Source organism: Ochotona curzoniae, unplaced genomic scaffold (genome assembly GCF_017591425.1).
Source record: "Ochotona curzoniae isolate NIBS_2020 unplaced genomic scaffold, NIBS_Ocur_1.0 scaffold_3835, whole genome shotgun sequence".
NCBI classification, from domain to species: domain Eukaryota; kingdom Metazoa; phylum Chordata; class Mammalia; order Lagomorpha; family Ochotonidae; genus Ochotona; species Ochotona curzoniae.
Genome location: NW_024467114.1, coordinates 3,948,155 through 3,975,724, shown reverse-complemented (window position 1 = coordinate 3,975,724; position 27,570 = coordinate 3,948,155). Strand labels below are relative to the sequence as shown.

The window sequence follows — 27,570 nt, the reverse complement described above, 5'->3', positions numbered from 1 at the left end:
CTGCCTGGAAAGCCGCGTGAAGCTTGCTCTTACAGTCTCTCAGTCAGACTGATGCAATGAGAGAAGTTGCCATAGGAAGTATTATTCCTAACTTTGAAAGTCTTTTTGGCTCATTGATTCCAGAATTGTACAAACCTAAGTAAAATCTTCAGCTTTGCCTTTTTTTAAGCTGAGCATCTTGGATAATGTGTCGCTTTAAAGAGTGCATCTGCACAGGCAGTGCGGGAACTTGTCACTATTGACACAGTTGTCTGATGATCAGTAATTCCTGTAGAGAAACACATATAAATTCATTTCAGTCACTTAACTGTAAAAATGAAAAGGGCAGGCTAACCTCTGAATAATCCCCATAAAATTATTGTACATCCTGATTGGCATGTCTCATTCGGGTCCCAGGCAGGTTGCCTCCAGTGCTTTCAAAATCCTGTTCTTGCTGAGTCGTCGTGCTTGGAGGAGGACATGTGCAGTCCTGCAGCCCACCAGGGAGTTGGGCAGATCACAGGGGCTGCTGAGCCTTTCAGTGAAAGCAGGCAGCCGGCAAAGGACAGTGCAGAGAAGGTGGCCAGAGAAGCCACACCCACCAGGAATGGCTGGAGGATAAGACAGTCACAGAGGCTGATAAAGAAACACAGGGAGAACCCCCAGGTGTGAGTGGATTGAGTAGCTGGAGCGTCAGGAAGACGTATGACGTCAACCGTGCCACATCCGATGGCCAATGGCAGTGGCAGGGCTGGGGAAGCCTTCAGCAGTGTGGGGGTGAGTGTCATTTCTGCTTCGAAGGAAGGAGATTTCCTCCTCAGAGGGAGGACACAGCACAGGCTCAGAGGGCCTCAGAGGTCAGGTGAACAAGAGAACAAGGGTGGAATAGGAGATTGTCTTGAAACAACCCCAGCTAAGCTGCGAGGATCCAGGAAAGACCATGTAGGATGGACATCTGGATCTCAGACAAGTCCATGGGCTGAGTCGAGGAGAGGGCAGAAAGCAGAAATGGATAGAGAATTCATTTGTTCATTTAATAAACATTGACCAAAACTTGCCGATACCAGGTACAACCCTAGGTGCTAGGGGTCTGACAGTAACTGAAACATCTGACACCCCTGTCCCAGAGAGGGCTAATGACTAAGTCGCCCCCGGCCGTGGGCCTCGCCTCCGACTTTTGCTTTCTCCCCAACACCTTCCCTGAGCGCAGATGAAAGCAAATGATTTGCAGCCGGGCTTGCATGGACTGAGCAACCCAGGAGCATCCAGCAGGTACTGGGATGTGAATGTCCCCCCCACCCCCGCAAGTCTAATTGGATAATTTTGAAAGTTCTAATTGGATATGTTTGAAAGAAATGCCTGTTCTCGGATTTTCTCTGATCGGTGACTTACATAGCGCATATTTTTTAATGAACTTTCTTACCTTCCTCCCAACCCTCACTCCTGCTCAGTCCCTACAAACAAGTTCCTACCTCAGACTGCATGGGGTGTGGAGGTGACAAGATACACATGGTTGCATATGCCGGCGTGGGAGATAGTCCCCAAAAATCCATTAAAATGCGTATTATCAAAATACCCTTCATGATACCAAATTATTTGCACCAAAATAGTTGTACCTTTGAATCTCTCCATAAAATTTTTGAAATACTCCTGTGTTTGGTGTGTGAGTGTGTGTGTGTGTGTGTGTGTGTGTGTGAGTGAGTGAGTGAGTTTGTGTGTGTGCATGAGAGAGAGAGAGAGAGAGAGAGAGATTTATAAAGTGCTTTCTGTGGACTCATATGAACTGTTTGATCTTTCAACAACCCCGTTAGGGGGCACCTTTACTCTTGAAGTTGGGGAAATTGAATTATGGAGAGTGTATACACCTTGCCTACTAGCACACATCTGGCCGGGACTGAGACACAATTGAGGGTGATTCAGTTTGGCTCGAGTCCAGTTCTGTGTACTCTCTTCAGGGCTCAGCCTCAGCCCCACAGTGAGGTGACCACCTGGCTTTTCCTGTTCCCAGCGATGCTCTCAGCACCCTTCTGCTGGGATAAAAGCTAGGGGCCCAATCAGATGAGAGAACCTGTTTAAAAATGTAAGATTATGCGTGCAAGTGTGTGGACTTTCGGTGGTCTGCATTCTTCCAAGAGCAGAGCTGGTGTATGCCAGTCCACCTGTGCAGCTGAGCAGCTCTAGGTTTTACAATAAAAACCTGTGCTGGGTCGTTCCCCGGCTCTCATTCCCTGTCTGTGCTAGCCTTTGATGGACATTGAAGAGATTATGTAGGGCTTTGTGCATGAAGCAGTCACTTTAATGAAAACAAAGTCCTCTCATGCCAGCTGAGCATTTGCAATCCTTGTCAGCTGGGAGGTGGCATGAGAGCCTTAGCTCTCCTTGGTGCTGTCATGAGCTGACCCGCCACTGTTGGCGAAGCCCCAGCCACCTCCAGTGGAACATAAACACTTTCACAGAACAGCAAGAGAGAGACACCCCAACCCTATGATGGATCAAGATAAAATCAAAACCATTCCTTTATTAAGTCTGAACGCAGAACATTGTCCAAACCACAGATGGCCCAGCACTCCCTTCTCCATCTAATACGAGGGCAGCTTCTGTGGCCCTCGCTTCAGCCTTACTCCACACTCCCGTCTTTGAAATGGGTTATGGAGAGACCTATTATGGAGCTACCCCTGGTTCTTGAAAGCAGGCGAAATAGAGCACAGGACTACCTCAAATCTTCCCTCAGTCAGCCACACCGGCGCAGAGCCCTGCCCACACCCCTTAACTCACCTCTCGCATTTTCTCCTGATTAAGAGGGCCATAAATCCAACTCGGTCAACCACCAGTCTACTCCCCATGGGCTCTCACAGGACGTTACTGAGTCTCAGAGCCACATTTTTGCACATCGATGCGGTTTCCTTCATTGTGTCTTAGTTCTCATCTCTCTGAAAGCTTGCAAAAATATCATATGTTATTAATTAATGGCTGACTTTTCCAGTTGGACCAATACTGCACATATTTATTTTTCTTCTGCAGGAACCAACTGCTATTTCAGCGATGGAGCTCTCCACGAAGCAGGTACTGTCACTAAATGTTATGGTCAATATCCTGCATGTTGTGCATTTGTATGATCTGTTCACATTCAGACAAGAACAGGAACCAAGGGGCTGGTCACACTATTCTTACCTCAACTGGTCAGCTGATGACCAAAGATGGCTCTCGGTGGCCTCGTGGTTTTAACCAATTTCATCTGTGTTGTGGAAACATAGTTCCTGGGTCACCATTTGTTGTGAATTATTTACAATATGACTTTCTTGGTTATTATAACTGATTTGTTCATTACCCAATGATTGTTTCCATCTTTCCTAACTGTAAGAGAGAGCTTCACAAAGTTTATGGAAAATACACATTATCTTTTGACTCCATTAGCCATGCATTCTTTAAACACCCTTATTGTATGTACGTGTGTCATGAATAACACTGGTAGACATTTCCAAATATAAATATGTTTATAATTTAATTTTGCTTGGCATGTGCACAAACAGAAAGCATTTAATAGGATGATACAGTTGTGTTCCAAGCCATATGTCTGGAAGATCTTGATTGGAGAGTTGACTCTGCTTTCTCGGTATATTTCTGTGGTGAAAAAAAAGTGACTTAAAATTTACCTTAATAGAAAACAAAAAAACTTTTGAAAGGGTCACATCCAGAGAGATTCTAAAACTGCATGAATTCAAAGGTGCATAGCAGCATATCGACAGCCTTTCCATTCATAGTGAATGAAATCTTTGACAAGACACTTAAGGAAATGATTTGTAGAGGCTATGTGATATGAGCTGAACAAATGCAGTGTGAGCCTCTAAAAAGTAGCCTTTTCCCCAGCGATGATGCCTAGTTTTTTAGTTCAGTAGACCAATGGAAACTTTAAAAAAACCTTGGAGTTAAAGTTAATACCATAATTTAATAAGAGAAGCCAGAAGGAAGTGGGATGTTCCTCATGACAACAGTGAGATGTGCCTCAGTGGTGGTTGTTGTGGGAGACATTTGGCTGATGTTCCTGAACTGTGTGTTTCTCCATGACCACGCTTGAACTCTTGAACGAGATTCTAAATTACTGTGCCAGTCAAGTGCAGTGTGGGTGCTTTCCACCCAGACGTATCAAAATAGGCTGATAATCTCCAGGGTATTTGGGGCAACACTGGGTGCAGATATCACCGACCTGATCATGTTCTCGTCCACTCCATAAGTGTGTCTTCACCTGTCCTTGCCTTCTAAAAATTGTCAGAGGGCGGCAAGGAAATCCGGGGATTTCCAGGAGGGCAACAAAACTGGGATAGTCTTTCCTGTAATGATTTCTTTTTAATTAGGCATTAATTCTCTACCAGTTTTCATGGGCAAATTTCGTAACATGATCTTTGCATCTAGTTTTCTATAACATTCCTTTGGTTTTGAATGTTTGAAAGAATTAGTCACCCAAGAAGAAACAAAAATGGGCTAGGAGTGTAAGTTACTGTGTATGACAGAAGGAAGTGCCCCAGGTGTCCCAGGCCCACGGTTTTCCTTTCCTGGAAGTTTAATTTCATTCAAATCTGACAAGAGTTCACTCAGACTTCTGGGGACTTGAAAAGAGGGTCAGTAGTTTCAAGGGGGAATGTGCTACAACCAATTTTCTGGAAAAAACAGACTCATCTCCTGCTCAAGGCCCTCAGCTTGTTAAGGAGGACAGAAAGGAGAGCCCGAGGGGAGGTTAAACTGGGCATTAACATGTCAGGTGTCTTGCTAGGATCTGGGTTATGCTCAATGGTGCTGGCGAGACCTCCACACCCCATTTCATTTGGATAACATAATTATTTTTGTTCATTATTAATCATCTGGCAAGCATGCCTAAAAGAACATGCTGTTGATTTCTGTTGTAACATTTTATTACACTTTAGGTTTGGATGACAATATTTTAAATTGCCATAATTTTAGCTTTCTATTCTTCCTAGAAAGCTTAGTATCGTATAATTATGATTAAAAGTATCTTAATATTAGAGTGGAAAGTGAAATCCCTGATCCTATGGAACTGTATAAAAATTAAAAAGATTTTTTTAAAGTATTTTACTGTAGATTTTGTGCATGTCTCTTAGAAGATCTCAAGCCTGAGATTTTTTGATATATGGTCCAATTAGTCAGCTTTTTAAGTTACAGTTGCAGCGTAGGAACTGGCAGCTGACTGGTTTAAACCGTGATGCTTGTTACTGCTACAGCATCCTGACGAAGCCCATTGTGTTTGAAGAGTACACGTTTAATCACATTGAAATAGCTTGTCTTCAATCTAAGTTCGCCTTTTTTAAAGGGAGACTGCTAAAAAATTAGAAGGAAGGCTCGGAAGGGAAATGTTGACACAACTTCACTTTTTCCTCCCAAGTACTTGAGTCGTTGTTGCTTCATTTACCCTGGCTTACTGCATCTTTCCACATAATTTAAAGTTGGGTATAGGAACAGGCTCAGAGTTGAGCAATACAGTAACAGTAATAACCTTATTTTCTCTATTTAGTAGAATGCAATCGTGATGTTTATCAGGATAAGTGATTCCTCCAAAGGCTTCATTTTCATTACAATTACTATTCTCCTCTTCCTTTATTATATTAAGATACAAGTAGGTTGGTTAGCTTTAAACATACAAGTGTGGTCTACATAAACCCTCCTTATCTGCTTGGTCATTCCTGACATTAGATATACCAATATTCAATTTATCTGTTTACATATGTCAATATGGACAGACACACACACGTATGTATTTAGTCAGTTGCCAGTTCCTATATCGTAATTGTAATTTAAAGTGTGTGATAAAGCAATTTGTCCATGCTGGGTTTCCCGAAACGTTCCACCTACCTATCATGGTAATAACCCACTCTTTGGAGTTCTTTTTCTTGTATGCTATTACACGTCTCAACATTTACAAAGCTTTTATGTAAGGCTTACCATCATGGTTCAACACTTTTTACAAGAAAATTGAGATATGACACCAATCACAACAAAGCTAGAGAAATCAGAAAGTAGCTTGGTGCTTGTTCCATTTTGTGTTTAACTTGCAGCTGCCATGCTACACTGACTTAGCATTGTTACAGACATCTTCAAGTTGCCCAGAAATCGTGAGCTAGAAGCCGCTGGAAAGGGTTCCTTCCTTCGTCTTCCATTAGCTGCATCGTTGGCAGCCTTCTTTTCAGGGAGACTAATGGCGTTATAGAGATCTCGGGGGCAGGCAGAACTTAAGAAATCTGTGCCACAGGCTCATTTTATGGACAAGGTAGTGGCTTCTCAGACAAAGCCTGGGAGCTGCGCCAGACTGCACCGGGAGCTAACCGGGCGGGACACAGTGTGTGCACACCGAGACACCCAGGACGGTGCGAACCCCGCCTTTATTCCAGCTGATTTGACCACGCGCCCCCTGTTCCTGCCCGTGGCCTTTTGAGTGAGCAGTATGTCAGTAGCCTCACTTAAAATAATGCCCCTAGAGACAAGAGCCTGGCGGGGCGTGCGGGGCGTGCGGGGCGTGCGGGGCCGTGCTCCACGTTGGGGCTGAATGTCCAAGAAGAAACAGGCCACCCAGGCCACCATGAGTTCCCTCTGCCCGCAACCCCCGCACGCACAGCCACTGGACACGCGGCAGGTTGAAATCAAAGGTGCCGTGTTACCGTGGCTTTATCGTTCTCGCTGACAACACACAAAAGCCACATACTGGCGCCCAACACTGAGGGTTGCACCTGCCTTTGGACATGCTGCCACTGCTGGCATCTTTTCTTTAGATCACTAAATGTGATCCATTCCTGATGAGCTGGCTGGACACCTTTTCTTGGGGGCGGGGGAGAAGTTAGCATCCCACAGGGCTGGTGCTCACCTAGCTCTGTCTCCACAGCAACAGCTGTACCTGGGCTCGGCGGTGGGCGTGGCGCAGCTGCCCCTGCACCGCTGTGACGTGTACGGCAAGGCCTGCGCTGAGTGCTGCCTGGCCCGCGACCCCTACTGCGCCTGGGACGGTGCCGCCTGCTCCCGCTACTTCCCCACGGCCAAGAGGTAAGCACGCGGGGGCACCAGAGGGCATGGGCGCCACGCGCTGCACAGAAGGCCTTTCCGCACTGAAAAGTCCTGTGTGCGCTTTCTGATAAACAGCAGGGGACTGGGGCGCACGGTGTGGGAGAGAGAGGAGGGGGGCTTGTTCTTATTTTGCTTTCCTGACAATGGACTCAGCGATCAGTAGGAGGACACGGACCCCCGGAACAACTGGTCTGCGCGTCACCGGGGCATCTGTGCCGTAACACAGTCTTCTCCCAAAACACGACAGCTGGGCAGGTCCATTTGGTGCAGGAAAAATGGGGACCAAAGTCAGTCAACCTGTCACCAGTGCCTTCTCCCCACAAGAGATCTTTTGTCCGCGAATATTCCTCTTCTATCCAGCAGCATTCTCTTCCTTTTTTTTTTTTTAAGATTTATTTATTTTCATTGGAAAGGCAGATTTACAGAGAAGAGAGATAGAGAGGAAGATCTTCCATCTGCTGATTCACTCCCCAAGTGGCCAACAGCTAGAGCTGAGCCTCTCCAAAGCCAGTATGCAGGAGCTTCTTCTGGGTCCCCCACACAGGTGCAGGGTCCCAAGGTTTTGGACCGTCCTCAACTGCTCTCCCATGCCACGAGCAGGGAGCTGGATGGGAAGTGGAGCAGTGTGGTCGCGAACTGGTACCATTATGGGAGGCCAGCACTGCAAGGCAAGGACTTTAGCCACTAGGATACTGTGCCTGGACCCTCTCTTCCTTTTTGTTTTTTTGTTTTGTTTTTTGTTTGTTTGTTTGTTTCTCTTGTAGTGTTTGAACTTCAAATATAATCCCCATAACAAAGATAATTATATCATTAGTCCTAGCCATTACTAGGAGTGTATCATTTATGGATATTCCTGAATAAGACTTGCCAAGATGTACCTAGAAAGTTACCTGCAACAATTTAGATACAAGGTGACCCGTAAGTTACTGTTACAAGCTTGCATGCATCAGGACCAGACCTTTGACATTCAATACTGTGCTGTTTTCAGGACATGCAGTTACAGCATTTAAAAAAAAAATCATAGACATATGCTAAAGTGGTGGGTAAATTTGGGTTACTTCTACTCTATTATTATTTTTGCATAGTTCATATGTGTGGATATAAGTTCATTCGCCCTTATAAGTCTTGCTTCATTCATAACTTTTAAAAAGGTGTTCCGATGCCTCTCTTCCACACAAAGTTTCATGCTTTCTCTCTTCTTTCATTGTAGAGGTTTTGCTTTACCTGATTGATTTTTTAACTTAACATTATTTTCTACTGATACGTGAACTCTCCCCGTGTTTAGGAAGCAGCACACGGTGTTCTGATGCATGCATCCATTGTGCGATGTACAAATCAGTCTCTCAAATACTTACCATGTATTTTTTGGTAAAATCACATTGGTTTTTCTAGTTTTTAAGGCTTTATTTGTTTCCATTTGTTGGACAGAGTGACAGGAACAGACAGACAAGAAAGGAAACAGAGTTTCTGTGGGCTGAGCCAGATCAGAGCCAGGAGACTGAAACGAGACACAGGGACTGAAGTGCTTGAGTCCTCACCTGCGGCCTCCAGGCTCCACAGGAAAAGGAAACTGGGATGAAGGGACCCAGAACGACTGTCAATCACGTCCCAAACACCTGCCCCTGGCTTTTGTTTGCTTAATATATGACACGTTATCATTAGCTCTTACTTTGCAACAGAATAAGTTGACTTCTTCCTCCTGTGTCACTGTAACTTGGGACCGCTTAAGCAACAGTCCCCATCTCTCCCCCGCCCCCTGCAAGCCACTTTCACTGAGCAAACCAGCCATGTCAACATGCCCACCGCCACAGCCGATGGATACTTTTCTAAGTAATCCACGAAGCTTGCTGGGAGGGGCCTGGAAACCAGCAGCAGGTGCATCAACCTAAGAAACAGAAAACAGAGACCCCCGTGGTCAGGGCACCGCGCGCCAAGAGCAATACAAGCTGTTTTCCTTGTTGGTGATAAGAGTTAACAGCTTCAAGGAAGCTGACAATGTCCGTCCCTCGTGGCGCATGAGGTGTTACAGCAGGTGACTCATTTTACATGTTGGAGAATGATAAGGGAAAGAGACAGCCCTAGGATCCACTTAGACCTTGTGCCCGCGCACTTCTGGGGTACGGAATGAGAGCCAAGCACAACCCCGTGAGAACCCAAGCACAGCGTCGGGATGATAACACTGCTACAAGCACTGACTCAGCCTTCTTAAGAAATATTTATAACTTACTAATACTTCAGGCGTCAGAATTAAGATGATAGCATGCTTGTACTACTCATTCACACCATTGATTTTGTTAGAATTCCAAATTTAAAATAAAAACTGAAGGTGGAGATATTGTCTATTAATTAACGGAATCATGATTAGTTTGGGAATATTAGCATGCAGCCTTTACAGCAATAAAATTAAATCAGTTCAGATAAAAAGTTTATGCCTCTAAAAAACATTTAGCTGTAGGAGGCTTTTCCATCATTGAAAAAATGCAGAACTTGTGTTCCAGCTAAGCAGGAGTGTGGTTTCCTTTCCATGTAAAAGCATACAGCATTGCTAGCTTCAGTAATAATCCGTTTCTATTCAGCACTTTTCTTTATAAAGAGGGAGATAAAGAAGAAACCAAAACTCCGCCAAGAATAAGTTGAAACCTGTACATTATTGCATGTTTGAAAAGTGTTTATTGTATTTCTCCAATCCAAGACTGAAGGAATTTTCATTATCGCATTTTTGTTATGCCTCACAGATTGCCCCTAATCCAGTTGCATGTGTGTGATACCGCATGCTCTCTGGAAAGACGAGTTTGGAGGCCTCCCAATGTGTGTATGCTCCCCGCGATGGAATTTTCCAAAAGCTTAAACGGCAGTGAAAAATGCCTGCGTGCTTTGTAGTTCATGTTTCACAAGTTCTCTTGTTGGCTGAATTCTGAAACGTGCAACATCTGTTTGATAGTCTCACTAATTCTACAAATAGAAATCTATAAATACTTTAGACTTCTAAATTTATGAATACAGTAACAAATCCCATATTTGCAGTTCTCAGTGTCTTTATGTGCGTCTTCTTCGGGAGGGCAGAACTCCTGCTCCAAGACAAAACCCACGGACGAGCGGCAGAAACCTGGGGCAGGGGCCTCGTCTTTTTCCAGTCTCAATGTGTAGCCTTCTTCTGCACCCACACACCTCACCTGCCCGCCCTTCCCTCCCGGCCAGCAGTTAGCGGATGCTGGAGAAGGATCGCCGAGGATAGCAGCACCCAGCCTGGCATCCAACCTGGAGATTGGGATCAGAATGGACAAGTTTGACCTTTCCCTTGGCGATAAGCTGTCTTGTCCCTCTTCCCTTCCTCTGGCAAAAAAAAAGAGGCCTCGCTCATTTGTGTTGATTCGTGTAACAGGCATATTGGTTTGCAGCCACACACTATGATCATATAAGACATTCCTTGAAAAACAAAAGGTTGATATAGCAACCAAAAGAGAAACTCAAAAGCTAACTTAAAAATATCACTCCTACTTCTAATATGTTTAAATTTAACACGTCTATGTAAGCAGTTATGCACAAATGAGAGAAAGACAACATTCACAGGATTTAAATTTCCAGTTTGCTCCCTCATTGATGACAGAAAGCACACTTAATTCAACAATTAAAGAAGAAATAGGTTGCCGCGCTAGGCGCTGGAGTGGCGAGCTCTTGGTGTGAAGAGCCAAGACTGCTGACGCTTCGCCGCTTCTCACACGTTGACAGCACATTTGTGTATTTGCGTCACATTTTCATCACCCTGGAAACTGCGCCGACAGGCACAAGGAGCCACTTTTAATTTTCAGTTGGATGTAGATGCATTCTTCTTATCAGGCAGCCTTTAACATAGAGTTATGTATTTTCTTTGAACGTCAGAGCTACACAGCAGGGGGAAGCACACGGGGCTCTCCAACCTCTAGTGCCCCCTGGACGGTCACCGTGGTCGAAGGCAGGGACCAGGCTCTCCATCTGGGTCTCTCAGAGCGGTGCCAGGGGCCCAAGACCTTGACCACGAGCTGCTGCTTTTTCTAGAACATTGGCTGGGTCAGAAGTGGGGCAGCCGGGACATGAACCATGTGGGATTCTGACCCTGAAAGTGGCAGCCGTGTCTGCTGTGCAGCGACAGAAGTCCCTGGCGTACATTTCTGATGCTTCATTCTGCAACAAAATCATAAGGGGGGAAATAGATACATTAACAACTTTAAAATATTGTTTCAGACGCACAAGACGACAAGATATCAGAAATGGAGATCCACTGACTCACTGTTCAGACTTGCAGCACCACGGTAAGTCAGTTTTCACGTTTGCACCTGTTAGCGCCAGGCTAAAACCATGGGCAATAAGGCGTGTCCTCATGTGGGCAGGGGCAGGTACCACATACGCCTCTCCCACAGCACTTCTAGAACTACAACTATGGGATGGACGGAGGAAGCTCCAGCAGAAAGAAAATTCTATAGAACACAGAGCCCTGAAATGTGTTTCCCTCCTGTAGGAATGACAGATTCAATGTTTTAGATGCTTGCAGCATTTAATCCTCAACTTTGTTATTATAATAAGTAGATAAGTGAAATTTATTGAAATTTGTCGTGTACAGTTGAAACCTGCGTAAAGTTAACAACAAAAATGTTCCTTAAAATATATCAAGGAAGAAAATATAATCTTACATTAGTTGGGCAAATTACTCCTGCATATACTGATGCTATAAACCCAGAATATTGGGAATCCCAGTGAGGGGAAAGCTGAAGTAGACGTCTTTACACTAAATCACTGCGCGTTTGGGGTCAGAATGCCTTAGGCTCTCTTAGATGCAAAAACCTCTTTAATGTCAAAACTGTCTGCACTGAGAACAAAGTATATTGAAGCCATCACTCAGAAACCCTGGCTCAGCCACTGATGGAAATAATAATGAGGTTGTACTGCCCCCTGCTGGTGGAACCGATTGATGACAACACCGCCAATAGGCACAAAGGGTCAAAAACACTGGAATGCAGAAGGTGGCAGCGTGGCGTCACCCTGGTATCTTTGTAGGAGTTTTTTGACAGGAATCTCAGAAGCAGCCCTAGCAATTCTTTGTCAAACAGCTTCTGTTGGATTTGCTAATTCCGTGCGAGGAATGCTCATCTGTCAGGAGTGCTAAGACCGCCAGCACAGGCGGTCACCTCCTCAGGTTGGGAGTGCTGGCGTCGCAGCACCAGTGCCCGGGAGGCTGCCTGGGGAAGGTGCTCCAAACCAGGAGATCGGTAACTATGACTGGTTTCCAACTCACTTTGCTTGCAACGTTTTCTCACCAGACTTTCCTTATGGACTGCTGTGGTTATTAAGCAGCAAACGCTGTCACCGCCCAAAAGTAGGTCTGATGTCTTTACGGACACACTCCACCACTTTTTGAAATGGCACATTTCTATTAGACAATAAAATATTCACCTTAATATTCCATTTTCTCTTTTATTTAAAAATATTGAGTTATGATCAGGATTATTTCATCCATGACATGTTATGAAATATTAATTTATTATGTCAAAGAAAATTTAGATGTAGAGTTGTCATTAATAGATGTTAGAGAGAGAGGGGAGAATGGAATTGGGACTCATCCCAATCAGATTGTAATCTCCAATTCAAGATGAACCTTGTCACTAGCTTATTGCTGAATCTCTAAAGCTGCAACCAATATTCCCATCAATGTAGCTCTCCCTTACTGCTTCTCAGTAGAGACTTGGACTAAATAGTATCTATCATTGTCTTCAAATCCTGCATTGTCATCGCGAACACCTTTGACCTCAAATCTCTTCTCATGAACATTACTTTAACCCATAAATTAACTAATAAATGTCATTGTAAACCACCATGGGTAGGCCGATGAGCTGTGATTTGAAAATTACTAAGCATTATGTCCTAATATTATATCCTAATATCTCACTTGACACATCCATTTGTTTAATCATCCAGTCCCTTTTCAGACCTACCTAGTATTTCAAAATGGTTTTATGCTGGAATGAGTGTGTGCTTGGCTGTGTCAACTGACTAAAGGGACTTCTCAAGATGGAGTTCAGTAAATACCACTGGGCGCTAAGCGGAAGGGATTCGAGAACATTTCTGGAGTTAAAGATGTGTTTTGATTGAAATGAGAGTGTGCAAAGCCTGTGGGGAACAATGGGGCTTAGTTGGCTAAGGAAAATAAAGTGAACGAGCGTCGCTTTTTCTCTGTTCCATCGGAAAGCACGCTGTGGAAGCATAAGGGGATTGCTGTAGTTCAGTGTTGCAGGAGTGTGTGTGTGTGTGTGTGTGTGTGTGTGTGTGTGTGTGTGTGCGCATGCGTGCGCGTGTGTGTGTGCGTGTGTGCGTACGCGTGTGTGTGTGTGTGTGCGCGCGCGCGTGCAAGGCGAGGTTGATGTATTTGAGGTGTGGGAGGGTAAAAGAACTTGAGGAACTCTGTAGCAATGAAACACTCCCTTTTTGAAACTTCTTTATTCCTTGTCTGCTTGCGTTGCTTAATTGACCAAATATAAAACATCTACGGCATAGATTCCAGTGAGTTCCAAATGTCTGGAACCCGAGTCAGGCATTCCCACTTGGCCAGGCCGTCTTCCCATTAGGAATCCTTGAATTATCTTGGAATAATTGATGTCAATATCTGAAAGTCAAATGGGCAACGGTCCAGAGCCCAGCCCTGTTAAATCATTGTTGTCTTGCTAATGTCACTTCTCACATTGAATAAAATATATGCGCTCCTATGGAAACATATAAAGATATGGGATGTTTTCACAGAAGGCTGCTAAGCAACATGAAGCCAAATTATACACTTCAGGATGATCAGCTCCAGCTGTGATGGTAAACATATTCTCTAACACTCTATATTTTACATATCCCGGGGTTTCCATAGCAAGACTGTGTATAAAGTAACTGGGGATCCAGATGAAAGAAATTTCACTTTAGATGAAAACTTTAGCACTCACTTGGCACTCTGTTAGCCCTGAATGGGCCCAGGTGAGACCCAAAACTCCAGCCCCGCTTCCCCTGGATCCTAGCACACTTCTCTGTCACCTGTGGCCACTCACCCAGGGAGCTTTTAGTATCAAACCCTAAACATACACGTGCCGGCAGGTCTCGCCTTCCTACGCATGCCTCGCACAGGATGCTGAGACGAAATCTCAGGTTGTCTCCAATCTGTTCCCATCCTGAAAATAATTGCTGTGCATAAAATTGGAGCTTGCCTGGCTTTGCCTTAAAGAAAATGACCAGCCAGTCAGTTGTGTTCTAAATCATCTCCCTCCTCCTTCCTCCCTCCTCCCCCTCCCCCTTCCCCTCCTCCCTACCCCCCTCCCAAACGAGAATTAACCACATTAACTTTACATGTCCAGAAACGCTGGCAAAAGCTACACTATGAGTGCCACTTAAGATAGTAAGAATATTGATAATAATAATGCCATCTTACAGTTTGAGTCATTTGAAGTATTTTCTGCCACATCTCTGTCACTTAATACTGTCATTGGATTTCACTACCTTGTAGTCATCTTGGCTGTTCAGACACACGCTGGCTTCTTAGCCTCTCACGCTAACACATCCGTAGAATTCAGCCTTCTGAGTTACCTCCACTGCTGGCACCTCATAACTTCTGTTTTGGGCGGCATCAAATCCATTCCAAAAATTTCATAAGATGTGCTCAGCAGTGCCTTCTTTTGGGGTCTGCAGGACTGCAAACTGACTGTTTGGTAGCAATGCTGGTATGAATTTTCCCCTGGCTCTTTGCAATAGGAGTCTCAGCGCTGGACGGATGAGCACAACGTCCCCCTCCAAAAGTCCCTAACTGCAACAGTCACCAAATCCTGTCAGGTCACAGAAGGCAAAAACGTAAAATGCACCACTGGGTTTTTCATTACTAAGAAAAATCGCCCACAACAGACAGTCTGATGGGCGCTCCCTCCCTGCAGCACATGGCACCCGGTGCTTCAGGAGTCGCTGAGGGAGGAGAGCAGGCAGAGCTGCCTCTTTCCACCACAGTCATCGTTGGGAAGCGGGATGGGCTCTCACGCAGCACCAAGGTGATGCTTACACTTTCCAAGCTTGCACCGCCAGGTGGCCCCAAAAAAAGGTTTCCTGTGAGTAGTGGAGCACACGTCAGGGAGAGGCAGGAAAGACGTGTGAATCCTAAAATCAAATGACAGTGTTCTGTCCTGTTCTAGGCCCTTTGAGAACCTGTTTTCAGTGCAGATCGTCACGTCTCGGTAGTTGTGTCTCGGCATCATCAGAGGCCAGCGTTCTGTGCGTGTGTTTGCGTGGCATAGGCCCAGCTGTGCACACCCACAGCCTAACTGTTGTAAACAGAGTTTGTGTGCATGTTGCCGTTTTTAAATCCTAAAAGTTACAAGGATCAAATATCACTAAAACACAAGATGGTATTTTCATTATTGCTCGTGTATGGCTCCTGCCTCAGCCATGGGCGTTCCCCATTCCCCATCAGATCTCCTGGGGGAAAGTAAATGAAACGTTAAATCCATGTTTCCTGCTTTTTTTAAAGCAAATGTTCTTACAGTAATTTTTCTCTGGCATATAGATTATTTGTGCTTTCTTTGCTATTAAATCATGAAAATAAAATATACCAGATGTCCAATATAGACTAAATATTGCAGTAGATATCTTCGTGTTGGTATTGCTTTTTGAGTAATTGGGCTGCAGCTTGCCCTGTGCTCCAAAGCCCTGCAGCCCATGACATCAGAAGGTGTTCAGTGCAGTATTAAACTGAACCACTTGACGGCTTCCAATTCTGTGTATAACTCTTCAATTTCATTATTATATTTTCAGATAATCTCAAAATAAGGAGTTGGTGACTCTTCACAGTAAAATAATTAGATGTTAGTAACTGAACTAACTTCAGTGTTAGTAATAGATGCCTGGCTGTGTACCTCTTTGCCTTTCCATATACAGACTAATCTAGGCATCCATGAATCCAGCCACGAATGGAAACAGCTTTGGTTCTAACATTCTAAATGTTGTATCATTGCTAATAACTGCTTCCCAGAACCAAGACAAAGCTTCATTTAAATTATAAAACAGAGTCATTAAAATGTTTTACAAAGACCAACGTTTACATTTTCTCTGCAGCTTAATTAGTTGAGTCTTTTTGTGTATGATAAGTCAGATCCACTAACCTTCAGTTACATTCCGCGTAGGTAGGCTGAGCGCACACGGCCAGGATCAGCAGCACGGCCAGTGTTGGGAAGACAGTGTCCTAGCATTAGCTTGATCATTAAAACACAAGCGTCATCACTATGATATTCTTATCATCCAGTATACATCACAGAATTGTTTTAAGTGAACTTCAAAGGATGAAATTTTAAAAAAGAGATGCATTTGTTCCTTTGAAAGGCAGACTTACAGAGAAACAGGCAAAGACAGAGAGGGCAAGAGGCACCCGTCACTGGATCTGTGCACAAATGCCCACTGTAGTTACAGCTGGTCTAGACCACAGGCAGGAGCCAGAAACTCCATCCGGGACTCCCCCATAGGTGGCAGGAACCCAGTCATTGGGCCATCATCTGCTGCCTCCAAGGCAAATAAACTGGAAGCTGGACGCCAGGCAGATCCTAAATATAGCAGGGACTCAACCAAGGCACTCTAGCATAGGACAGGATGTAGGCATCCCTGGCAGGAGTTTAACACACAACACTACAGTGCCTATCCCGATAAATTAGATCATTAAATCAGTGTTAGCCATCTGGATACCAGGCTCAAAATATGCATGAATAGCAAGGATTTTTTCCTTATTGTTATTTTTGTAATATTTCATTTCCCAAAAGAGAGCGATTCATTCTTTTTGGCTACCACTACTTAAACACGTTTTTCATCGTCTTGCAATGACAACAGTCTTTGTTATTGATAAGACGCTTGTTATTTTTCTTGGGGAAATGACCTAGATTGCAATAAGGAAAAGCTAAGTAGTGCTGTTATACTTAAATATTGTACTGTTACCGATTCTCACTCCGCCAGGAGCCATGGTCAGCATTTCCTCTCTGCTTGGCCTTCCATGTGGGACCTTGATGAGAAAAGCACCACTAGAGCACCTTCTGTGGGAAGCAACTAGAATTTGATTTCTCTTTACATAGTCCAGCACATAACTGGTTACAAACATTAATAAATATTTTTGCATCCATTTGCCCCTCTATTCTTCAACATACATTGCTTATGAAACTCAACTTTTAATGAAAGGAGGACATCAAAAGTGAAACAGGACTCAAGTCAGTGTATTCATGGCTCACTTCCTCCTCCATCTCTGTCTCTTCCGTATGACATCAAATTTACTGAGATTGTCGCGTTATTTACATTTCAATCTTGGGATACATTTATGGGGTTAAAAGGGAGAGCGAAATAAATGGAAAGCTGAAACGTGATGCCTTCTGTTCCTGCCACATTGGAAGAGAATCAAATGCTAAATAAGGCCTTTAGCAACATGATATTTTTGGCCAAATGATGGATATCATGACTTTGTTGTTGTTACAAAAGGAAGCAATTTATTTAACTTCTTTCTTTCCTCTCATTATTTCTGCTTTATTAGACTCATTTCATTTCCATAAATTATCCACTAAAAGAGGAAATGATTAATTGAAGATTGCTTCCTTACAAACATTATTTCTTGTCATTAACGGCTGCAGCATATTGTACTATTGTGCTATCCAAACACACTTTTAAAATAATTGTGGTGCTTTTAAAATAATTGTAATATTTTGTTGCTCTTCATTAGTTCACTAGGACTAGTCAGGTCGCTGAACCTTTGAGAATTTGCTCTGCCAACTCTGCTCTTCTGGTAATTTTCATGGCAAATATTTGTATTTCGAGCAGTGACTTTCTAAGTGTGAAATATATTGTAAAGCATTTGATCATAAGGTTGCCTTCTTCCAGAACACCTATAAAAATCACTTAGGGCATGGTTGTCCTGTCGTGCGAAAGACCTCCCTAGAGATGTGGGAATTATCACAGGGCTTCTCAAATATCTTTCTCTTCTTACTGTTCCAAATTAGGAGTTTGTGATGGTGGAGTGTGCTTAATTAACCATCACCTGCTCCTACGATATTTCAAATCAACTTTGTAAACAATGTTAAGCTTGATACATATAGGTTTGAAATGCTTATTTCCATCAACACGTCAATGTTCTGTCCAAACAGCCTTGTAACCACTCTGACCTTCTTGATTGACTAAACTTTAAATCATGTTACCCTGGAATTAATGATAACTCCACGTCTTATGAATGCCAAAATTACACTTTTCAATTCAGCACGACTACCAGGACTTGCCATTCAGCAAGCTTCAACTATAGCTTTACACAAGGGTTAGGTAAGAAGCTGTGTAACAATAATCACAGCAAGACTACCTGTGTCCAAAGGGTGTGTGAAGAGAAACCTTTGAGAAAGGTATGAAAGGAACTCTTTTCTTCTCAGGGTAACACTTGGAAGGACTGCATCGCTTGTCCTACTGTGCATTCTCCATAGACGATATAAGTCTGATTTAATGTGTCAGCTCTATGAGTCTAATACCAATAACGATCATTACTATATCCAGACATTGTGCTGATATTGTATACAGCTGCATTTTAACTACAACAAGAAATATACTTTAAGTGGTAAAAATGTGCATAGTATATAATTGCTAAATGACCTAATTATTCAGCTAACTTGTAGTTAGTTGATCTTCAGAAAGCGAAGCAGAAGATAGGTACAGGCCACACAGCCAACCCAGGTGCACTGGCCGAGTTGAAATCAAACACGTGGAAAGGAGAGACTGATGAAGAAGACGCGTAAATGTGTCTAATAGCTTTTTGCTAATGTGGTATAAAATATAGTAGATGACAAAGTTCCCAACAGAAAGAAACAATCTGTTGTTCAAGAGAATCTTAACTCTTTCTAAAAACCAAAACAAGAAAGAAAACTTCTCAAGGGTGAACTTGGAGAAAACACTGCTGTGCAGCAGGTGCCATGTTCAGCAATGCCAGGATGTGACTCCTAGGAGGAACGCCACCGAGGACGTTGCCCGTGGGTTCCTTCAGCAGCAGCCAGTGGGCCCATGCCGTGCAGTTCAGTCAGCTCCTTGCTTGATGTGATTAACATGTATTCCATAGAATCTGCTCTCAGGACCACTGGTTTAATCCAAAGCTAGACTTAGCCTGAATCTGTAAGATTTCACGGCCTTCAGGAAATCTTTCTTCAGCTGTATTTGCTCAGCTAACCATAATGTTTATGTTGGGTAACTGTGAGTTTAACTTCAAATGAAAATACCCAGAGTACAGATAGGCTGTACAGCCCATGTGACACAAGCTGCCTGCTTTTATAAATAATGAATTTATAATAAAACTGATGTGTCAATGAGCGGAATAATAAAACAAAGCTGAAGAAGACAATGATAAAAATACGGCTTCTGCTCATAGATTTTCCTGGAGCGGTTGGGGAGAAGAGAAAGAAGGTGGAAAGGGAGAAAAGAGACATCATTGTTGGGTCTCTGATGTTTCCTACGTTGCAAAGTTTATCAAGTGACAGGGTAGGCTAGAAAAGGAAATAGCTATTTATCGAATGCCATCTAATCAGTATTGCTAGAACACTTACTAGATATATGCTTATAATGTGCCAAAATTAGCAGGAAAAGTTTAGGGGTGATTTCATCTGAATACCCCAGTATCTGCTTCTTTGACCAACACGATGCTAACAAAGTTGCTGTTGGTAGAAATGTTGCAGTGGAGGAAAATCAGCAGCAGCAACAGCATGTCATATAAACTGACTCCCCCAGTTCTGGCTGATAAGAACAGCATCCGACAAAACATAAAGTACAAGTTCAAAGTGAAGGAGCGCGATGATGCTTCTGTGTGCTATCATCCATGAGTGATGGTTATTATGGCAGGTCCTGGGGCTCCCCTGGCCGCCAGCCTCAAGAGGTTTCTCTTTGTTTACAGAAAAGCAGAGAAAGACAGAGTCAGCGTAATGGACAATGAGACATGAAAATGTTGGCAAAGGTAGTTATCCAAGCAGGCTAGCTTATGGCACCAGGCCCGTGAGTCAAATTCATCATTTGTGATTCTTAATCAGGTGAGAAAGCACCTAAATTCCATGATGCTTCTTGAAGATCATGACATAGTAAACATTCCTGTGCGTGTTAAACTGAAAAAATGAACATACACATTTTTAATTCAAGCATGGTCACGTTAGATTCTACTATAGAAAGTAGCAGATAAAACTGAATATATTTAAATATAAGAACATACTTGCCATTCAGATTATTTTTGTTCTGGAGTATTGGGGAAAGTTTGCCACCACAAAGGAAACTTTGAAGAGAAAACAGAAATTAAGCAGGTTTTTCAAAACAGAAGGCCGCCATGGATGAACCATAATGCCTAAATTCATTGAAAGAAATACAATGCATACAGTGATTTAAAAAAAAAAGTAATATTACAGTTAACATTCTTGTTTCCAATTAATCAACTTGTGTTGCTCTTCTTAACTGTGTCATAACTGACGTATTGAAGGACTTACAGAGTTGTATTTGGGAGCAATGCCTGTCTCATGATAAACCTGGAGGACGTGGCTCTGGGAAGACGTGGCTCTGGGAAGGTGCAGGCTTGTTTCCAAGCCCAGGAGGCTTATTGATGTCATCTTGCTCTCATGTGTTATTCATTCCTAGCAGCTGAGTGAAAGGGGTCTGCCTTAGAGTAAAAAGATTTCCTAACCAAGAAATCCAAACTGCAGAGCAGTTAGCCTGGGGACAAATGCATCCACTGGGAATTCCATTGGCTTCTGGGACCAGGCATTGTAATTGCTATGGTAATTCATGAACCACAGATTTTACATTCTCCCATTGGACATAGCAGTTCAACTCATCTCCGTGTAGGGAGGCGAGTGCTCTGCAGCCAGTGCATTTGCCATGATTTTGCAATTCAACGTGGTATACTAATCTTCCATGTTCAGCATGGATATGGACACACAGAGAAACACTTCTGTAGACGACTAAATCAGTGTAACAGTGCTGCTTGTTTGCATACCAATCACTTCATGTTCTTCATGTTCACAGAGAATGCATGCTTCCAGGAAGAAAGGGTGAGCAAATTAGAAAAGTTTTGTTTAAATATCTAGGGCAGTTGAGGAACAAGCACCAAGGTTGACGTCCCAGAGATGGCAGACAGAGATAGGAGCTGCAGTAGGGGAGTGGGAGGAAGGGACAGGGCCAGGGACAGAGGCCAGGGCCAGCGACAGAGGCCAGAGACAGAAGCCAGAGACAGAAGCCAGGGCCAGCAACAGAGGCCAGGGACAGAGGCCAGGGACAGGGACAGAGACCAGGGCCAGCGACAGAGGCCAGGGACAGAGGCCAGGGACAGGGACAGAGACCAGGGCCAGCGACAGAGGCCAGGGCCAGCAACAGAGGCCAGGGACAGAGGCCAGGGACAGGGACAGAGGCCAGGGCCAGCGACAGAGGCCAGGGACAGGGATGGGGGCAGGGACAGGGACAGAGGACAGGGATATGGACAGAGACAGCGTGGAAGCAGCTTTGAGAAGCTTTAAAGCTGGTGAATAAAAACCATATTGGTTATGACAGATAAAAGTACTCTGTTGATTATGACAAGAGTAAAACTGTCAAAGAGATACCAGGGGAGGGGGGGAACATTTTTAAATTAAAAATCTAGCTGAGTCCAAAGTAGAAAGCAAGAATCTTTCATCCCTTCTCACTGTCAGCTTTCTGTGCATGTGAAAATGTATTTATTATTTTCTAAATTAATTTAATGAGTTCCAGATTGTACAGGATGTCATCATGGAAACAGGATCATAGGAGATAACGTGGAGTTTGTTCTCTCAGTGAGTTTTACCTGCACTCCCTGTGTTGTCCTTTTGATCTGAACTATGTTTCTGTTACCACGTTGAGGAAGGTTACATCAAGGGTAAAATAATAGAAACTTAATCAGGAAACAGATTTTCAAGTTGCTGCGTTTTGTCATACTCCATATTCCATAGCCTAATTCTCAAAAATAATAAAAGATGTGACATTTTAAAATAAGGCCAATGGAAAGCACATTGCATTACAATTAAGCATCTTTCGTGTAAGGTATCCTAAACATTTCACACCGGCTAAGCTTCAGAACCAACTTGTAGATGATTTAGGAGGTACTGGTAAGAAAGTAAACTTCCTGAAACCTATCTTCTGTAAAATACTAGATAAATATTATTGGTGGCAAATTTAATTTTACAGATGAAAACAGACACAATGAGGCAAAACAATTTTTTCAAAAACAGACCCTTAGTTCCAAAAGCTCAATCCAATAACTTTTTTGCTTGTGAAGAGTGTAACACAACACGGCCCAACTTGTCCGAGTGCAGAGTCTTGTAGGGAAAAGAATTTCTAGTAGGACATTATCATGGTGCATAAAGATTTATAGTTATACAACACAGGCGACCTAGTCTTAAATATAATGCTGCTTTCTGGTGGCCAGATCTGTGTACATAATTGAAATCATGATTCCGAAGCCATGAGTTTATGTAGGAAAGTGCTGGGTTCTGAAACCTTGCATCTGCCGCTTTGCCCATCCATCTTGGATTTGAAAACATCTTCCAACTTGGCAACAACCCACCCATCTCCTGAATTTCCAAATGACGACTTTGGAAAACTGCAATTGCTGCTCTAACACTTTCCCGTTTCACTCCTGCCCTGGCCAGATCATCACCCCGGCCACAGCCTTGAGGAGAGAATCATCTACGGAGTGGAGAACAGCAGCACCTTCCTGGAGTGCAGCCCCAAGTCCCAGCGAGCCGTGGTGTACTGGCAGTTCCAGCGGCGGAACGAAGAGCGGAAAGAAGAGGTAAGGAGGGGACAGACAGATGAGCTCTGCCCCACGCAGCCTGCTGCGCAGCCCTAGCTTTGTAGAGGGGGGAGAAGCCCTGAGAACCCTGAGCTTCTCCCTAACACATCAGCAACTTGTTCATTAAACAGGTGTCTGCTGAAAGCGTTTCTGATGTGTGCTGGGACAGGAAGGCGGAAAGCAGGGATACGGTTCAAGCTTCTGTCCCAGAAAAGTTCAGGAGTCTGTTTTAGAGTCTCCTTACTTCTCTCTCTGTAACTTACCAGAACTATGCTATCCATATTTGTACACACACACAAATCAAATCGCCGTAGTAATTTTGTTCCATCAGTTCTGCTATCCAAAGCTGTTTTCCTTTCTCCACTGACTCACTCGTTAGTTACAAAATGGAAAGAAAGGAGTAGTAGATAACGGATTTAGGATCAAGGATCTGCAGACTCCGTCTGAATAAGCTATTGATGAAACATCAGGTCGACTTCCTCCTCATTGAATCTGTTTATCTGTAAAACTTTTTTAAAATGCAAAAATCTCAGTGAGTCCTCTGTATTTTAATTTTTGACTTTTCGGTTTATCGGTTAGTTATTAGAAGGAGAGAGACAGAAGTGTCTCCTACCTACTGCTTCACTGCCCAAATGCCTGCAGCAGTGAGGCTGGGCCACGTGCAGGCAGGAGCTGGGAGCTCTCCGCACGTCTCCCCGTCACTGCAGGGACCCGAGCACTTGAGCCGACACCTCCTGTCTCCCATCAGCTGCAGCTGTCATAGCGGCCAAGTGGGGACTTGAACCCATGACCCCTGACGTGGGGTACAACCCAGGACTGAGGTACCAGGACAAGCAGCGCCTCTTCGAGCCTTGTGAGAGAGTAATCTCGATGTAAAGTACATCACGGCCAGATAACCTTACAAATATGATATGAACGTAGAGAGAAAATCCTCCCATTGTCGTTTTGGACATTTTAAGCAGTTTTTCATAATCACATCCTACAAATGTGAAGATTTAGACACTCTCAGGTCGGGCGTCCTGAGATCCTGAATGTAAACTCTGCTCAATAGAAAATTTTCAAAATATGCTGAAAATTAGCCTCATTTCCCACATTTAGATTTATTAATTATAACATCTTTGTTTTTTCATGGCATTATCTTGAGTATTTTAAAATGTCACAGTAATTGCACAATGAATATTTTCCAATGCATCCTAAAAGATAGGGGGGTGTGTGTGGCTCGGTGAGTCAAGCCAGCACCTGGGACACCTCCTGCCCCATGGGACTGCCTGGTGCTGAGCCCCACCTGTTTCCCAGCCAGCTTCCTGACAATGCGTGCCCGGGTGGCAGCAGATGGCAACTCAAGTACTTGCATTGCTGTTGCACGCTTGGGAGGCACAGAGGGAGGCAGAGGCTTCGCCCTTCATCTTGGCCCCATCCTAGCTGTTGTGGGCTGTGTGCAAAAAACTCTACACAGTGAACTGTTATAACTCTTTTTCCCTGATAGAAAAATGCTGTTGCTTCTCTCAGATCGGAAGATCTGTTGATTACTAATGTGTGCCTCGACTCACAGTCCGAGTTTTTACTGACGGAGTTTAGATGGTGTGTGATTCCCTCACGAGCACGTGTCTTACGTGTCCTTCTCTTGCTGCTAGATCAGAGTGGATGACCACATCATCAGGACGGAGCAGGGCCTCCTGCTGCGGAGTCTCCATCGAAAGGATTCGGGCACTTACCTGTGTCATGCGGTGGAACACGGCTTCATGCAGACGCTTCTCAAAGTCACGCTGGAAGTGATCGACACAGAGCACCTGGAAGAACTGCTTCATAAGGACGACGGAGATGGTGCTAAGACCAAAGACATGCCCAACGGCATGACGCCGAGCCAGAAGGTCTGGTACAGAGACTTCATGCAGCTCATCAACCACCCGCACCTGAACTCCATGGACGAGTTCTGTGAACAGGTGTGGAAAAGGGACCGAAAGCAACGCCGCCAAAGGCCAGGACACGCCCACGGGCACAGCAACAAATGGAAGCACTTGCAGGAAAGTAAGAAAGGCAGAAACAGGAGGACCCACGAGTTGGAACGGGCACCCCGGAGTGTCTGAGCTGCATTACCTCTAGAAACCTCAAACAAGCAGATACTTGCCTAGACAGTAACTGGAGCAAATGCAATCGACGTGAACTTTTTCAAGGCATTATGTGGATGTTTACAACGGTGGGGAATTCAACGGAGTTCCACCAACTATAAATCAAGTCCGGGAGTGACTTCCCCGACAGCCTGTCGTCCTAACACCGCACCTAGCGAGTCATCAGGTGAACACACAGGTTCCCTTCAGTGACTTGCTGTGTCCTGGGAGATTGCATGGCACAGCTTTGGCCTTCCTCGTTGCCTGAGAAACAGAAACGCCATTTGCCATATTGCCACCAGGAGGAGGAAACACTACGTCAGCAAAGCCATTTTGTTGAACTAAACGTTTAAAATAAACTGCACGGATTGACTCTGCTGATGAATATTCCAGAATACGGTTGGATTCAAGGATATTTTTGTCTACCAGCACTCGTGTTTGTATGAACTGGAGGAATAGAGTGAGACGAAGGAGAATGAGCGACATGGTCTGTGGAAATACGGAAACATAAACCATCCATGATCCCGAAGAACGGACTATACTGATCAACTACTGATGTCTTCTTTCAACTTTGATCTAAAGATGTATTTTATTAAAACTATAATTTAAATGTACCATGACGAATATGCAGTAAAAATTAGCTGTTTTCTAAGCTAGAGTAGGTTTTCGTCTCACAGTCATTGTGCTATATAGTTTTAAAATTCCAGTTGTGTGCTGCTTTTTCTTTGACATTTTCAAGTCTGTGAGAGCGATAGCTGATGTTGTTCAGTACACATTTTAGTAACATTTATTCCTGAAACCAGAATATAAATTATGCTTCATTTTTTTCTGAGGAAACCAAACAAATGAAAGCTGTTCACAGCGCGCCCTTCTCTAAGTATTATCTCAGTTAATGTTAAAAGTGTAATTTGCTTGTTTTCTAAGTGCACTTAAGCAGCAAAACAGGAAACAAACTGGTGTGTTGAGAGCATCTTATTCTACCTAATGGGCCAGTGGAAAGGACCTGCATAGCTCACGAAACGGTAAGCACTGTCTTGCTCTAGTATTAATGTTAAATGATTTTCTATTAATACTACTTGTATTAATAGGAAAACTTATCTTTCTGCGCCTGAATCTGCGAATGATGTTTGAGGCACTCCAGGATTCCTCGGGCAGTTGTTTCAGCGTCAATTTCATTTGAAAAGAGATTCATAATATTTGGAGCAGCATCGTCAAAATCTCAGCTATTCGCTTCTCTATCAGCTGCTGGTACTTTAAGATGACTATCTATGTAACGAAACATGATGCTTTCCATGTCAACAGTGACTTTTATGTAAACTCTTTTCCAGGACGCAACTCATCCCTGAACAATGTAAACCTTTTTGTTTCATACATGAATTTACAAAATGCGATGAAAGATTTTTTTTTTTTAGGTATTTTCAACATAATTTTTAGAGGCATAGAGACAGCGAGAATTCTCATCTGCTATTTCATCCTCCATAATCCCACAGTGACTCAGCCAGGGCTGGAACCAGGAGCCAGGAACTCCACCCAGGTCCCAGTGGGGCGGGGCGGGGGGCGTGTTACAGAGACCCAGGGGCTTAAGCCACTGCTGCCTCCCAGCGTGTGCCAGAGTCAAGAGCCAGGCCAGGTCACATCTTCCAAGAATCCCTTCCCATGTCCTTCACCATGCACCAAAATGAACAGAAAACATCTAATTGCTAATTAATAAAGTCATAAAGAAATTCAAACTCTAGCTGTTTTGGAATCCTAATTAAAATGGATTTCTCACCTCCGACTGGTGAGGTTTTATATACCCTGTGACCTGCACCACAGATGGAAGCTCACCTGGCAGGTTTAATCATTGCTGTGAATAAACAATTTGTCTGCTTGTTTTAAATAAAAGCCTAAAATGGTTCTTAATTTTAGGTTTCACTAACTGTAATGGTGTTGCTTTCAGATGTACATCCTCAAATGGATGTTGCATTGTTAACATATTTAAAAGACACACTCTTGTAAGAAAATAGTGTTTGAAAAAATAAAGAACAAAGAGTGCCCTTGCACAGTCATTCTTTCATGTTCATAGAGCATCTTATGTGTACCAAAATTCAGTATTGCGGTTCATCCTAAATCTGCAGCTGAAACAAATTTATTCACAGTAACAGACATATCTTATTTCTTAACAGTCCTCAAAAATAAAGAACGCAAAAGGATAGAGATTATAAGATAACATCATGGATCCCATCCAAAATCTGAATACATTTCGCTTAGCCTTATGAAATACCAATAGAAAAAAAATGTCTAGACTTCAACTAAAGTAAACAAACAGATCTACTGGCATGTCTTTATAAGCCATGGAGTCTATGCTTGCAGAGAGAATCACAGAGAGAATCTGCGGATAAATCATTCATTTCTGTCATAATTGCTGCCAGTGTATAGCAAGAGGGGGGCAGTTTGCACAAAGGACTTAGCATCCCATTCAATATTTCATCTTCAAAGACTTTGGCACATGCATGTATTATCAGAGACAAACTTGCTTGAGAGATTTGTCGGGTCACAAGCCAATCGTAACCACCATCTTATGATGTGAAAAAATGCAATATAGAGAAACGATGG

The 27,570-nt window shown here is 43.6% G+C and overlaps 1 protein-coding gene across 1 annotated transcript in view; it reads left to right on the top strand.

Moving 5' to 3' along the window:
- Positions 1-25,558, top strand: part of SEMA3A (semaphorin 3A) — a 179,270-nt gene extending 153,712 nt beyond the window's left edge. Inside the window, exons 13-17 of the mRNA XM_040964932.1 lie at positions 3,001-3,042; positions 6,866-7,023; positions 11,266-11,333; positions 22,725-22,867; positions 24,502-25,558. Coding sequence (XP_040820866.1) covers positions 3,001-3,042; positions 6,866-7,023; positions 11,266-11,333; positions 22,725-22,867; positions 24,502-24,954 — 864 coding nt within the window. The 3' untranslated portion in view covers positions 24,955-25,558. The remainder of the gene's footprint in view (positions 1-3,000; positions 3,043-6,865; positions 7,024-11,265; positions 11,334-22,724; positions 22,868-24,501) is intronic.
- Positions 25,559-27,570: the final 2,012 nt, after the last annotated feature.